At 41.8% G+C, this 15,104-nt stretch overlaps 1 protein-coding gene across 4 annotated transcripts in view; it reads right to left on the reverse strand.

Annotated features, from left to right (window-relative positions):
- The window catches only part of arfgef1 (ADP-ribosylation factor guanine nucleotide-exchange factor 1 (brefeldin A-inhibited)), a 46,561-nt gene that overhangs the window by 7,772 nt on the left and 23,685 nt on the right, over positions 1-15,104 (reverse strand). For 2 of the 4 annotated variants that reach the window (XM_020087604.2, XM_020087605.2), the window contains 20 exons: positions 14,682-14,804; positions 13,288-13,535; positions 12,730-12,863; positions 10,850-11,084; positions 9,651-9,750; positions 9,189-9,328; positions 8,991-9,099; positions 5,888-6,089; positions 5,684-5,795; positions 4,370-4,575; positions 4,158-4,242; positions 3,852-4,017; positions 2,870-3,021; positions 2,646-2,774; positions 2,407-2,565; positions 2,097-2,241; positions 1,930-2,020; positions 1,615-1,655; positions 1,300-1,469; positions 810-961 (listed from right to left, as the gene is read on the reverse strand). In XM_020087604.2, the coding sequence (XP_019943163.1) occupies positions 810-961; positions 1,300-1,469; positions 1,615-1,655; positions 1,930-2,020; positions 2,097-2,241; positions 2,407-2,565; positions 2,646-2,774; positions 2,870-3,021; positions 3,852-4,017; positions 4,158-4,242; positions 4,370-4,575; positions 5,684-5,795; positions 5,888-6,089; positions 8,991-9,099; positions 9,189-9,328; positions 9,651-9,750; positions 10,850-11,084; positions 12,730-12,863; positions 13,288-13,535; positions 14,682-14,804 (2,899 nt within the window). Of the gene's footprint in view, positions 1-809; positions 962-1,299; positions 1,470-1,614; positions 1,656-1,929; positions 2,021-2,096; positions 2,242-2,406; positions 2,566-2,645; positions 2,775-2,869; positions 3,022-3,851; positions 4,018-4,157; positions 4,243-4,369; positions 4,576-5,683; positions 5,796-5,887; positions 6,090-8,966; positions 9,100-9,188; positions 9,329-9,650; positions 9,751-10,849; positions 11,085-12,729; positions 12,864-13,287; positions 13,536-14,681; positions 14,805-15,104 lie in introns of all 4 variants that reach the window. The other 2 variants (XM_069513020.1, XM_069513019.1) reach the window with 1 other exon arrangement.

Genomic DNA, 15,104 nt, shown 5'->3' on the forward strand with positions numbered 1-15,104 from the left:
TCCATTTTCAAGCAGAATCTTTATTCCAGCACGACAGGTTTTTACATAAACTGCCACAGTGAAGAGCATCCCTAATGCTCACTAGTTATGAATGAGAGAGAAGTTCAGCCTCCACTTACCATTACACACACACACACACACACACACACACACACACACACACACACAGACACTGCAGAGGAGGGCAGCATGAGTGAGTCTAATGGACACTGTGCTGCATGGTTTACATGGCCGTCTGCCATCTTCTCTCTGTTGAAGCCCTCAGTCTGTTCAGCGTGTGGGTGGATTTATATTTGCACTGCTACTCTTTCACATCATTGAAAAGTGCGGTGCAGTAAAACAGCTTGCCTTCAGATGGGCTTCATGCAGATAATTACGACGCTTAAATCAAACTCATTTATAAGCGACGGCTGTAAAAATTCCATTCAAGATGGATTTGGACTAAACAAGGAGAAAAAAAGAGGCTTCATCTTGAATTCACTGGGAGGTTAACGCAAACTGACTGGTCGAAATGTTGGCGTGCTGCTTCTCTCTGAGTGAACGACCGAACAATACGCTTTCTTACTGTAACAAAAACAAGACAGAAAGAGAATGAATAACAGCGAAGGCAGAGAGGGGCTGAGGGGAGGAGGGGAGTTCGACTTGATCCTGTGTGTCTGTATGTGTGTGTGTGTGTGTGTGTGTCTGTGTGTGTGCCCAGAAGTAGTGATTACTCACAGCCACAATTACAGACAATGTCTTTGCAGAACCCTGACATTGGATTCACAACAAGCACCTACTCACAAATATATGCACTGTTTTATTTTTACCTGTTCTTTTTCATGATGTGCTCGAAAGGCCTCAGGAAGTCTTTCTGGAATCTGAAATTAGCCAGCTCCCCCTTCTCCAAAAACTTCATGGACAGTTGCCTGAGAGAGTCCACGGCAAAGATCGCCACATCTTCGTTGGAATTACAGCCGACCTGCACGGAGATAAAACATTCTGTCACAGCACACATCAAAGTGCACTGAAGTAGGTAAAAAATATGAACTGAGGATTTGAGTTCACACACGCCAAACCCAGTTCACAGCGAATCAGTGAGAAACTGTGATGTACGTGATTTCTCCTCTGCTCTGTTATTTTTCTTCAGTTCTACTGTAAACTCTCCTTTATGCTTTGAAAGACAGGGGTATTCATTTGGTTTGCAGTTTGCAGCCTCACTGTTATAGTGCAACTAAATCCTCCAAACTGAACCTTTAAAAAATGTGCTTGTGTCTCACGTCAAACAATCCTGAAGTGAGTGACTAAACCCTCACCCACCTTGTTGAAATGGTCCCCGATGACCTCCCAGATCCTGGACCACTGCAGCCGGATGCGTCCCATGTTGTAGTAGGAGATCTCCACTATTTTTTGCAGGCTGAACATACGTGGGTGTGTGGGCGAGGCCAGCTCATCCATGGACACAGCACACAGCCAGCGCACAAAATCAACTGACGAACAGATACAAGATGTTGGCAATGAGTGCAGAGAAGGTGCTTTTATTCAGGGGAGGTGAGTCACAGTGATCAAAAATAGCAAGAATGTACCTGGAGGGGAAATAATAATACGATGTGAAGGTAGCTCAGCTACACTCACCTATTGCGTTGCCGTCCAGTCTGGTAGAGCCTGTGAATACCCTAAAGAAGAGGAAGAAATTAGTGATTATTTCGGAGACACTTGACGAATGAAACAATGAAATCTTTTTACAATATACTACCTGCTTATGTTTAACTGGATTTGAATGTGTAGTTTGTGCTACTTTTCATGAAAAGTTATCTTTTTGATAAGAATTTTCTATTATAAAATGATACCCCATTCAATGCACTGAAAAGGAATTATATGAAAAAAAGACCAAAGTTCAACCAAAGAAACTGAGCCCGGGTTTCCTCATTTTCAGGGGGACTACAGTACCTGTCGACTGCGACCACCACACTCTGAGAGCTGGTCTCGCCAATGGATTCCTGAATGCTGGCAATCTGCTTACGGTCCACTGTCCCTCCGACTGCAAAGCAAAGGAGAGACTTTTAACCACTTTACTACAAGTGCTGCTCCAAATAATAGAATAGAACATGTCTGACCTAGCCCCAGGTACTCATCGTTGCTCTGCTCCTTGGTGCTTGTAAGAAAGCCCTCTTTGCTCCGCACCGTCCCTGAGATGTAGCGTGCCTTCACCCCCGTACCGATGAGCTGAGCCAGCTCCAATTGACTGATGCACTTCATGATCTGAGAGGAGACGTATTTAGACAGTGGCGTATTTACAAGAGTGAGGGATGAGGATATTTATTGGTAGGTTCAGCTTGGTTCAGTTTATTTAACTGCAACTTTTTAAAATAATAACAAAAGTTTGTTTCTTGTTGTGCTTGGTTAGGAAATAAAAAAATATCAAACCTCGTGCCAGGAGTTGCCCAGATAGTTGCCATCAGTGTGGGCCACAGTGATGAGGGTCTTGATGGTGTCGATGTTCTTCTGCTTCATTTCCGAGATGCCAGAGCTGGCAGTCAGCAGGGTGAACCTGGCCAGCGCCTGGACGTACGCGTCCTTCTCCAACTGTTACAGACAAGGCAGTGTGTCAGAAATGCTGCAGGCTGAAGGAGAGCACATTAATCCTCCAGTTCTGACAGCAGTACCTGTATGGAGAAGATGCTCGCTATCCTGATGGCACAGCGGATGCCTTCAAGACACAGAGAGGCCACCTCGGTGTCGTCGCAGTCCTGAAGTCCCACGCTGAAAGCAGCCAGGAAGGGTGTCCACGCCAGCTGAGGAACAATAGAGGGGGATTAGCTGCCACACGTGTGTGTGTTTGGAACAGCGTATGTGCCTTACTGCATCTGTGCACGTCTGCGTGTGTTACCTTGAACATGGGCCTGACGTGCTCCAGATGTGTGGCACTGGTGAAGGGAGCCTGGACATGGCTGACGGCTTCCATCAGTGCCTTCGCCGTCTTGGCCATCTGCTCCATTTCCAAATTGTACAGCAGACGCCTCTGCTTTTCACTTGCCACACCTGAGAGAGAATCAACAGCAGAGGGTCACACGTTACACATAAAACACCCACAAAGAGCTTTTTGCTGCAAAAACAAACTCAGCTCAGCACAGACAACATGGCAGCTTTTCACTGAACAAGCAGTCAGTGTCAGAAAGAAGCTAAACTGACACAAATAGTAAAATTTATTTTAAGAAGCTTCAGTGTTTTCCATAGAATTGATGCAAAATGTGAAAAAGCCAATTTACTGTGTTATACATTTTCATAACGTTTAAAAATTGCTGTGACAGTGGAAATAATTCATGGATTGGTGACTGTGGTTAATTTCCACCTGATGATTCTTAAGGCAAATTCATAGTTTCTGTACCCACCAGTCTGCTATGGTCTGCTATAGTTTCTCATGACGTTAATGTTGTCATCCATCCACCCACGTCTGTGAGGGTACACAAGATTTGGAGCCAAAGATTTGTGGCCATGCTGACACGTCGACTGTGCATGCTCCAGGTACAATATATCTACTGACTAGAATATACATGTGCCGGTGCAGACCATCATTTTAGTATGAATGAAACCTTGGGCACGTACATGTGATCGTGCGCAACTCCCAGCAGACACGAAACACGGAAATTATGGTCAACCCATAATTTCCGTGTGATCTAATCTGACAATGATTTATGAGCATCTGTAGATAATCTCATCAGTTTACATCTGACATATCTATGGTGACTGAAAGTGTAATCCAAAACCATTACAGCAAGAATGGTATCAGGTAAATGGCTCTGGATAATATCTGGAATCTTTGTCTTAGTGATTATTACGTTTATGACACATCTCATATCAGTGAGACTCACTGTGCTTGTTGGATTTCATCGTGAGCTCTTTCGTCTCCTTCATGGCGATCTTTTTCCCTGCAATCTCGTCATAGATGGCCGAGAGATTTTCCTCGGGCAGGTCTTTGCTGTCGTTGATGCCGCGGTTCATCTTGATGTATTGCTCCTTTGTCATTTTATTCTTCACCTTTGCAGACAACGACAACAGAGATGTGGTTCAAAGCTGCTTATGCAAAACCCTGGGATTTATACTGAACCATCTGAGGAAAGGACTGCTGTCAAGACGCATTCCCAAAGGCTGCCATCTCACTGAGGTAGAGTGCCTACCTGCGGACTGTGAAGGTCTGTCGTCAACATAATGATCGAGTAGGCGAGGACATATGCTGTGTCAGCACTGGCAAAGAGGGTTTGTCTAGAAAAGTGACAGCAGAGTAAGGTAGGGAAAAAGAGAATGCGGATTAATTTAACAGCATCTTGTGGGCTAGAAAAAAATCCAATGCAACTCTTTCTATCGTCAGGATCTTCCAACCACAACACACCCCTGATTGCACTCCAGATATCTTGCTGCGAACTTCTCCATGAGCCGGTCGATCTTCTGGGCCTCACCGGGGAGCCGAAAGCCCTCCAAGAACATTCTCAGAGCGGAAACAAAGTCTTTACCCAGGAAGTCCATTTGATCCACGTAGGCGTACATCACCTCTTTATTGAAACGGTCATTATCCCCTAGGAACTCTCCCACTTGCGTCTAAGAGAGAAAAAGACAAGAGGTCAGACATATTTTTTTTCATACTGAACTATAACATACATGAGTCTGAAACCTGACATTAGGGAAAACAGGGGAAGACAGTGAGAAAATCAATATCAACACGGCAGAACAGCAACTTATCTGTCTGCCCATATTATTGTATTTCCACAAGCAGCCTATAAGAACATTCAGTGAATGTAGATGAGATAAATATATGTAGCACGGTGGTGCCACTGTAGCTCAGGGCCAGAATTTATGAACACTCTTTAATGCTGATTACCGCGGCGCACAGACACCCTCTGGGCTCTACAATCAAGGTGGAGTGTGCTTCTCATTAGAATGAACTCCAACTGCGTTTACGCTACATGTAGGAAATATATATATATATATATATATAGAGAGAGAGAGAGAGAGAGAGAGACAGGGTGTGTGGAGTTGGTACCTCTGCTTTGTATACTGCTATGATAACTTTCTTTATGTGGACTCACACAAACACAATACACGTTTTTAAGTTCAATGAGACTATTTAGTCCTTTGAGACAACAATTTACCGCAAGATCCAGATTTTAATTTGGATCTGCACCAAATTGCACACACTCATAAATATCAGTCCCCTAAACCAGCCTGATTATTTTCATAGAGATCCCCTAATTAATCTTATAGAAATCAATAGAAATGTAAAAACAAATGTCAGATGAACCATTCTAAGAATATTTTTTTTCTACTTAATTATTCATACATGATTAACTTTGTTTCTGTATTTTGAATCAATGAGATCTTGAGCAGAATTTGAGTAAAAATCGAGCTATTCTGTGCTCGATGTACTGTTGGATACATACGACAAGTTTTTGATGTTGAATGAATCAATTCTGGATCTAAAATTGGCACAACTGCAAGTCTGCACGATCTTCTTTTCTCATGTGTTTTAGTTGAATATAACACTGTTCAACTCTTGGATTTCTCAGATTCAAACAAATAATGTTGCAATCAGAAAACTGTACTGGGATCAGTTGTGTGGTTTGTGCTCCCTCACAGAGTTCAAATGTTTCGTGGAGTCCTACAGCACTTGAGCAGAGAAACCAAACAAAAACAGATGAAGACTTGTTACCGAGTCAAGCCTCTCTTCCTGGTGCAAGAACTGAGCCAGGTCCTCTGGGGTTGTACCCAGCATGCCTTGCTCTTGAAGGTACTGGATTCCTCTCTTTGGTTTCTTGTTGAACCTGAGTAAAATCAAGACAAGAAAAGTTATCAGTTCAGTTCTATACTATCAACAAAACGAAAAGAAAAATTGTGCGTGTGCAGTGAAACTTACAGATCAATGCCCTGCTCGATGATCTCCTTTTGCTGTTTGAGGACCTCGAACTGCTCAGGGTTGTCAGTGCCTGACATTTGGGTGCTGTAGCTGCCAATGCCAGATGAGGCTGTGGAGTCCAGAGAGTTGATACTTCCATAGCGATTTATGGTCTCAGGAGCTTTGGTCTCTGTGCTCTCCTGCTCTACTGGTTTCTCTTGGCCTGAGGAGTAAAAAAAAAAAAAAAACCTTGAGGAGGAATAAGTCAAAATAAACAAAGTATTTTTATCGTTCCTCCAAGAAGCAAACCCCTGAACACAAAGCAAAGAGTTTTTAAATTGAAACTCTGTTGTTGGCACAAACTCAGCCTGGAGGCTTAAAAAATGAGCTGCCTTACAGCTGGAACTGTGGGAGTAATTGAAAGGGAAAACTGCAGCACAGCTCAAAATGACCCTGGGGGTCTTTTCTTAATGATTGTTGTTGGCAGGGAGAGTATGCAACACTGGTTTAGCTCACATGCAAATCACACATGCTCACGGAGCAGGTGCAAGGCAGGACAGGGAGGGAGGATGTTATAAAAAGTGGCTTATCTCAAAAGCTTCAGGGTGTCAAAAAGAAAATAGCCAGAACTTAGAGGCCTGAAATGTTAGTAAGCCTGTAGAGACAAGCTTGGGGATTCACTGCTGCTAATGTGTCCACCCAGTAATTCTGCGCTAACGCCAGGCATCTGATTACACATTGGAAACTCTTTAAAACATTCAGGACAGGGCCACAGTAATGTGAGCCGGCAGGGTGTCACCCATTCTTAGGCGTACACAGCAGCAACAACAGATGGTGGAGGAATACAGAGGGAGGTGGAGTGGGAGAATGAACTGAAATCCTAAATAACATCTTCTATATCAACAAATAATGTTTTCACCCATTAAAGGTCTTTGCACACCAAGACTCTATATTTTGTATGGATTTTGTATGGAAGAAATGTGTCACGCACATAACCTTGCACATCTAGTCCGATGCGCATTATTATTATATTTGCAGTAGGATATAAAATGAAAATGATTATGTGGTCCTCTCACTTCTTGAAAAAGAAAACATTGAGTCCATGCAATCCTGAGAGGTAGCCTTTCATCTTCTGATCAAGAAGCTGCAAAATTATCCTGGTTACTTCAAAGTCTATTTCAGGATGTCATTGGTTCGGTTTGCCCCCAGCACTGAGATCGAAATATAAAAAAAAGAAAACACATTTCTCTGATCCAAGTGATCCAGAGCAGCTACCAAACAACAATTGTTGTTCACATCAAATCTAACCTGTTCCTACACTTTAATAACGGACTTTGTTCTAACATAACTGAGAAAAATTTTGGTTGTATTTATTCTTAATGTGCGACAAAGACCTTTAGTCCACAACAAGTACTTTCCCCATGAGTTGAAGTTAATCTATCCATGGTTACAATCTATGGGATCTAAGTGAGTAACCCTAGTAACAACACAGATTATATATCAGAAGACTAATGCAAAACGGTTTAAAGCTACAGACACAACACGACTTAATATGGAGAATTCCTACCACAGCAACACAATGTATTAAACACTCTGACTATTTGACTATTACCTGCTCTTGCTTTGAAGTCATCAATAAAAAGGGACAAAAATGACACAAAGGACAATTGAAAGAACAGAGATGAATATTCTTCTGTAATACTATGAAGCATCACACAAATTCAACGTTGTTGAATTGCAAAAAATGGAAAATGCCAACAGGACAAATTTACCAATCAAAATTAAAATTCTGATCTATGAGCTTTTAGCTGGATGACTACTGGATAACGTCTTGTCATATGTTTGAACCTGTACCTGCGAGTAAATGCTCCCTCTGCCCTGCCCTGATGGCTCGGGCTGAGGCGAGACTGTGCTTTCCAGGCCCTCTTGGAAAAAAGTTGCACTTTCTCCTTAGTTTGAGCTGCTCCTTTAGCAAACAACAGACATTCTGTGGTGTGCAGAATACCTGGGGGCCAGGCTCAACACACAGGATGTTCTGTAGAAGGGGTGATTCAGGTTGGTTCAGCCTAAAGTATTGCTGTGTTTTAGACTAAAACCTTCTGGATTAAGAACTGCCTGCTCTCTCACCTTTACGCTTTTTCTCACTGTCTCTTTCGGGCTGGAGCTGAGTTTATGAATGTTCACTTTCCCCCTCAGCTTCCCCAATGAATACCAACACTGTCAATCCTACAGCTGACTGCAGCCAGGCTGATAGATGTGAGCTGAATCACCAACCCCAATGAACCTCAATGATGAATGGCTGCCACACCTGGGCTGACCAGAAGACAGATTAGTCACTAGTAAGGCTTAGACAGTTTTATTTTAGACATTTCCAAATCACGAGTCAATTTCTCCTGATATCGAGGAAAAACAACAATCTGCTGAAGTAACAAAACAACATAAACTATTCCAGGATGTGACATGTGAATCACCTGTTGAAACAAATACATCCCTTTGGAGTTTAAACACACATGTAACATCATCCACAAGAGGTCTCTCAATCACAATAATAATAATTAAAAAAAACTAGTTCCATGACTTCCTAAAGCACCGTGGGATCATGGGAGTTGCTGTCACTTCCAATGAAAACATACCTCAGGCGCAAATCCAGTTCACTGGTGTGAGGTAATGTACTTAAGTTTTATTCACATTCTATAATCGTAATACATCACGAGTGACCAATACAAACAGTGGTAATATGTAGTTTGCCTCGATATTTATAACACAGACGCAAAGCCACAGGGAAAACGGATATGACGCAAATAAATGACCAAAATGAAACATCTTGCTAACTTGATTCATTTCTCTGGGTTTCAACAAAGATAGGTCTAATTGTTTTTAGACATTTTGAAGAGTGATGTGACTACAACATTTCAACAGTTAATCTCTGTGTAACTAGTCTCTTTTGTTATGACCTGAGCTGGAAGAATTAACAGCAACGAGTCTAAAGAATAAATATTTTATCGGTGTGCAGAATTTGAATGAAGAGAAATGTTGTTTGCCTTTTTATATTGTATTCAGTTCAGGTTTGACAGCTGCCAGATTGATGTTGATAAATTACATTGGTGTTGCATTGGTCTCTCACCGAGGCTCGTCTGAGAGTTGGGGTTGACGTATTGGTCTTTACTCCACTCCACCATACATTTCAGGATGGACACAAGACATTCAAGGCCTTTCTTTCTCAGGGTCAGCTCCTAAAGATGGTCAAAAAAAAATCCCAATGTAAAATAAATACTAGTAATGCCACATAAAAAGAATATTTGTCAAAGTAGGCGGAAATCACCTGCAGTGGTGTTGTCCCGAGCTCATGGCCGCCACGACCCTGTGCAATTTTTGAGAGGTCGTTGACAAGACGCTCGAATATGTTAGCAGCATTCAAGTCACAGTCGTAGTTCACATAGATGTCCACCACACTCTGGGCATCTGAAAGAAACAGATGGGACACAGATGAAGTTTGTCAGTGAGAATTTATAAAAACAAATACAGACTGTTTACACTGCAGTGAGTCTGATGCACCAGAATAATTACACAATTTACCAAAGGTTAATTAGAACCATTGGATTAATTAGGACCTTTAAAATGTGATGTGATTAAATGTATTTAGCTGACATTTATTTTGCAGAACATTGGGTTTGTGTAAACCAGACGCTTCTCTCCTCAGCCTCTATTACCGTCAGATTAGCAAAGTACAAATACAATTATCCACAAATAATCAGAATTATTGGGAGGACTGTTTGACACAAACCTGCACATATTCTAGTGAGGGTTTGTATGACCATCCACTTGTGGTCATAGGAGCTTGTGGACGTCTCAAGAATGTACAGGAAAATTTCCTTGAAGAACACCTGCAGATAGAGACCACATGACAGTGAGAACAAGAACAGCAGCCGTACAACACCTTCAGAACCTGGCGCAAAGTTTCTCATGCAGACGCAGCAAATCCAGCAGGCTGAGGTCACACGTTAGTGACTTTGAAGCCACTCAGAAAGAACAATAAACTTAAGCTGGAAACAGAGCGACTCAATCACACCAAGGTGGCAGAATGTTAAAGCACTGCCACGTCTCCCGTATATCATCTGTGTCAGCTGCCGGCTGCACTGACAAATGGTGTCAGTACCAGAATATATAACAGGTAAACACTGGTGGTAACAGAAAGGAGACACTGAAAAGATGTGAATCATTTCTATTTAATATTTTGCCACCACTTTCCCTCAGCCTTCTCATTAGTTTCCTGTGCTTCCCAGAAAGACAGTCAGCTGCCAGAAACAAGTGCTTTCCACAAAGAAGTGGTGGGTGGTTTATAAATACAGCTACTGTGTTTAGCCAATGAGATCATCTAGTTTCATCAAAGTATCTGAATCCAAATAGAAAACAATACAAACACAAAAACATCATGTGGAAAGTAACATTAGTGGATTATACTTGTTAGGAGCAAACCTGCGCATTATTAATATGGAACTTCTTCACTGTGTCACATTGAAAGCTACCAGTGAAGCCTGAAAACGTTTTCTAAGCAAGCGAGTGGGTGTGTTGATAATGTTTCTATAAGGTAACAGAAGCAAAACTGGAATAATACAATTTCTCAGGATGAAAAAGAGGAACGATACATTAAGAAGATGTCAACTTGGAAAGACAACGAGATCTGAGAGGTTTTGACGTTAAGGGCCGATGCCTGTTTCTATTTACTGTTACCAGATACACGTGATTTCTACAGACAATCTCCTACCACGTTCCTAATATGTGAAAGACATACTCTGGAAAATGTCCAATATTTTAGACATTTTCTGCAGTTAATGTTTGAAAACAGTAATACTTGCACCTATTGAAACTACCAGCAGAATAATTTTCCTTTTCATTATCTATCTTTACGCTTTTACTTCAAGAGGCTACAACAAAGCTTGACATTTTCTTGATAAGTGCAATAGATGAAGGCCAATACGTAACCTCAATTTGCATCTTGAGGTGTGTCTTGAAGTGGGAGAGCAGCGTGAGGAAAATGGATAGCGAGAGCTCGAAGACCTCAGGCACGGAGGAGACGCCGTTCTTGGACAGGGCCACGCAGAGGTACTGCTTAATGGCGTTGATGAACATCTCGTTGGTCTTGAAGATGGGCCCGGCGTTCTGCAGGATGGACAGGAGCAGCTGGAGGGACAGGACCTTCGATCGCAATTCGTGGGATCTGAGGAGGAAAAAAAATCTGTGTGAATATTTTATTAGGAAAAGAGATGATGATATATTGATGACATTAAAAACACAGTAACAGAGCGAAGACTGAAAGCGTGTACTTTAATTTGTACCTAAACTGCAGGACTTTGTATCTTTAGCTCTTATACTATGCAAGTGTTCTCTAACTTTTGAGAATGAGAATGGCTGCGACATTACAGATTGTCCAAAATGATGAGCGTCAACATTTCAGACAAAACAATATATTCAGGGATAAGACCTTGTCCTTCAACTCAAACAAACAGCAGCGTGATGCACATCTATTCTGTACTGTATCTACTGTTTCAGCAAGTTTAAATCTTCGGCTTTTTTCAAAGAAATGCCATGACAACTAAATCAAAGCTCCACTGGGTTTTTTTTTTGCAACAGCAGCAGGACAGAAAAAAATAGAGCTAAAAAATACTTTCAGTGGCTTTGTATGCTGAGATTTGCTGCTTCTCTGAAATGTCTTCAATCTCTGGTAAGCAGACAAAAGACGACTTACGTGGCACTAAAATCAACAACATCACCGGGCCGCCCCTCAAGAAGATGTGTTTATACTTATTATATATGTACGAGATTCAGTGATTTTGTTTGAATTTAAGTGTTTTTTTTCATTTCGTTCGAAAAAAAGTCCTCGATAGAATAGTTGATGATACAAAGTAGTTTCTGATAGTTAAGGTTATAATAACGCAGCGCTTGAGCCTGTGTGCTGTGTTGTACGTGCGAGTTACAGAGTGAAACATCAGGGAGAGCAACCTCGTTAGAAGAGTAAAAGGTTTCTGTCTGGTGCTGCACTGACATGGCTCATTAGTGCTGAGGTAATTGCCATGTCAGTCAGACACACACGTACACACACTGACAAATGCACCCACGTGTTAAATGTCATTTTGCGAACTGACATTAAAAATCGAAAAGAGCGAATAGACAAAACAGTAAACAAACGAATGTTGAAGTCACGTGGCAGACGCAGTGTGAATTGAGTTATACACAGAGACCAGATGCAGGAAATCCTGTTTCACAAAAGCTCCTGCTACCAGGACGAGGCAATCAGATGTCTCTGGCAAATCTGAGCCAGAGGAAATATTGAATGATGGCAAAACCAGATTATCTCCTTCCTCTTTTTTGTGCATTAGAAAAGGAAATAGTGCTTCATGAAAACAGGAAGTGATTCATAAAATGCTTAGCAATGCCTCATTGTCTCCTTTGTATCAAAAACTGAAGTTGCCGCTGGAATGATCCTCATTTGAAATCATGACTCGTGTCTATTTTTTACAACAAACACATTCACACAGAATCATTTCTTTAAAACTGGCTCGGAGAACACGTTACTAACCTGGACTAGAATTAACCAGATTCTGTGAGCAGAATATGAGCTTCAAAAAATTCTGTGAATGAAGTTAGTTAGTTAGTGACACAAATTGTGTCCGCCATTGTTTCCTGCCTAGACATATGAATGTTTGAATTAAGGGTTGGACTTGGTTCAGTAGTTTTTGCATAATCCTACAAAAAGACAATACAGCAAAGAAAACATCACCTCCTTGGTGGAGGTAAGAGAATATGACCAAGTAAATAATACTTCCACCTACATGTAACTGCCCCTGCATGGAATTTATTCTTACTTGGGATCAGGTGGTCCATCTGACAGCGGCTTCATCGACAACTTGCAGAGAGAGCGAAAGACGAGGAAGGCATCTTTCTGGAGGATGTGGGAGAACTTAGCACCTGGTGGTTGTCCCGGTGCAGCTCCTGATTCCTGCAGGGCAACAAAAATATGAAAATCTGCTGTTAGCAACAACCTCTTTGCCTGAAACTCACGTACTGCAGCCTACTCAAGATAAAAGTGCGATTCTAAGCTCCCAGATATATTAGATTTGTTTAACCTTAATCACTGAGGAGTGAAATCAAACATAATTGCAGAGTTTGAATTAAGCTGAGGAGAAGGGTGAGTACATTAGACTTTTTCCAGAAAATATGTTCATATAAATTGATGTTCACTTAAATTAAGTAAATTTTCTGCTGACTCTCAGCCTCTACAGCAAAGAAATTAAATGGTTTTATAGACAGGAGTAAACTCCAGCTCATAATCATGAGACATTAATATGAAACACAATAAAAAGAACCAAACTTAATGTGTTTATCATGCTTTATCTTTCAATAACCCCTGGTCCGTCCTTCACCTGAGTGTCATTGGATGAGACAGACAGTCTGTCATCAGGCAGCGAGGGGGTGAAGCTGGCCGAGATAGGCGTGCCAGGGATACCGTTAGCGTGGACGTGCTCACTGTCGCTACCCAGGGTGCCCTCGTCATCCAGGGAGCTCTGGGTGCCCTCTGTCACTGCTTCAGCTGGCTCCAACTCTGCCGATTCACCCTCGCCGCCAGATTCCTTTGTGTCAGAGCAAAGGTTTGCAGGGTCCAGACAGTGCCCTGTGGTGACGGAGCAGGAACGAGTTTGATTGACAAGCACAATTGTCACAAGTCTCAATAAATGTATAATTTAAAAACCTGAAGCAATTTAATGTTTTATTTCTGACAAGGCAACATTCACCTCTCAGATCTCACTGTGGAGTTTAACATAATGTTCTGGTCAAGTACAAAGAGAGAAGAGCACAGTGTCCAGTTGGAACACAGCACGTTTGACAGCATCTAAGGGAACTTTCAGGTTAAGCGAGGATACCGGAGTGCATGTCTGCTCAATGTTCCTCCCGACCATTAAAGCCCCTTTTTTAAATTAATGCTCAAGGGTAAGAGTTGGTTTGAAAAGGGACGTCAAAGCAATATTTCTTTGTGTGAGTTAATAAAGCTTTTTTAGCAGTTTTTTTTTTACTTTTTGCTCACAAAGAAAGAGTGCTGTGCCTTCTTTTTTGTCAGCTTTATTTACAGAGGGCTGGGTTGAGAGATTTTTTTCATCTCTGCCTCTCAGACACAATTTGCACCAAGAGATGTGCTTGTCATTTGCTAAACAGGGGCACCAGCCCGGAAACACAGTTTATCTGTTGTGCAACAGGCAGCTTGTATAATCAATAATGTGTTCTCCATTTTTTCTATATGCATATAAGAAAGGAAGGTGTAAATAACAGGAGCAAGATTTATACACTAGGCTATTTCTTCTTATGAGATACACTCTGTTGGGTCCCTGAATCTGCAAGAGTAAGTTTTTCCAGCTCACAAACGTGTGTAAAGGTGTAAATTTGCACAGGTATGTTGTACCAGAACACTGGTTCCCCATTGCCAAAGAGAAGTTTGCGTTTTAGCCCCTGTGCGTCATGTTTGAGTTCACTATTAGTTGAACTGTAACCATTCACCATGTAAAGAAAAGGCAGGTGTCACTGGGTGTTGGTGGGTTTTTTGTGGAAAAGTGGTTTTAGTTGGGTTGTTTAAGTGGCGCTTTCTTTAGCACTTGGGCTTTATTCCTTTCAAAATCAGTTGAAAGTATCAGACAACATTAGCATTACAAATGTGCATTTATAAAAAAGGTTCATTATGATTTGGCGAGATTAAATATTTTCTCAAATTACCCACACAAATAAGACAGCAATTTATAGGTTACATGGAAATAAAAACATATCTCACCTCCTGCAACAGTATTGACGACCTCCTGCAGAATACTCTGCACTATTTCCTGGGCTTTCTCCTCATAGTTCGGCGACTCCTCTTCCTCCTCGCTTGCCTCTGGATGCTGCTGGACTGCTGCATCTGAACGACACACACACACACACACACACACACACACACACACACACACACACACACACACACACACACACACACACACACACACACACACACACACACACACACACACACACACACACACACTTTCAGGACGAACACACGTCATCGTTTTTATCTAACTACAGATCTATTCTGCTACAGGCAGAGCAGGTTTCTGGGCCAGCATGCAGAAAGTTACATAGTCACTGAATGACTTGACAATTTTTTTTTTGCTCTGCTCTTCATATTCTACACCAGTTCTCACAGTCAATGAGCCTTTGT

Source organism: Paralichthys olivaceus, chromosome 17, assembly GCF_024713975.1.
Source record: "Paralichthys olivaceus isolate ysfri-2021 chromosome 17, ASM2471397v2, whole genome shotgun sequence".
Classification (NCBI taxonomy): domain Eukaryota; kingdom Metazoa; phylum Chordata; class Actinopteri; order Pleuronectiformes; family Paralichthyidae; genus Paralichthys; species Paralichthys olivaceus.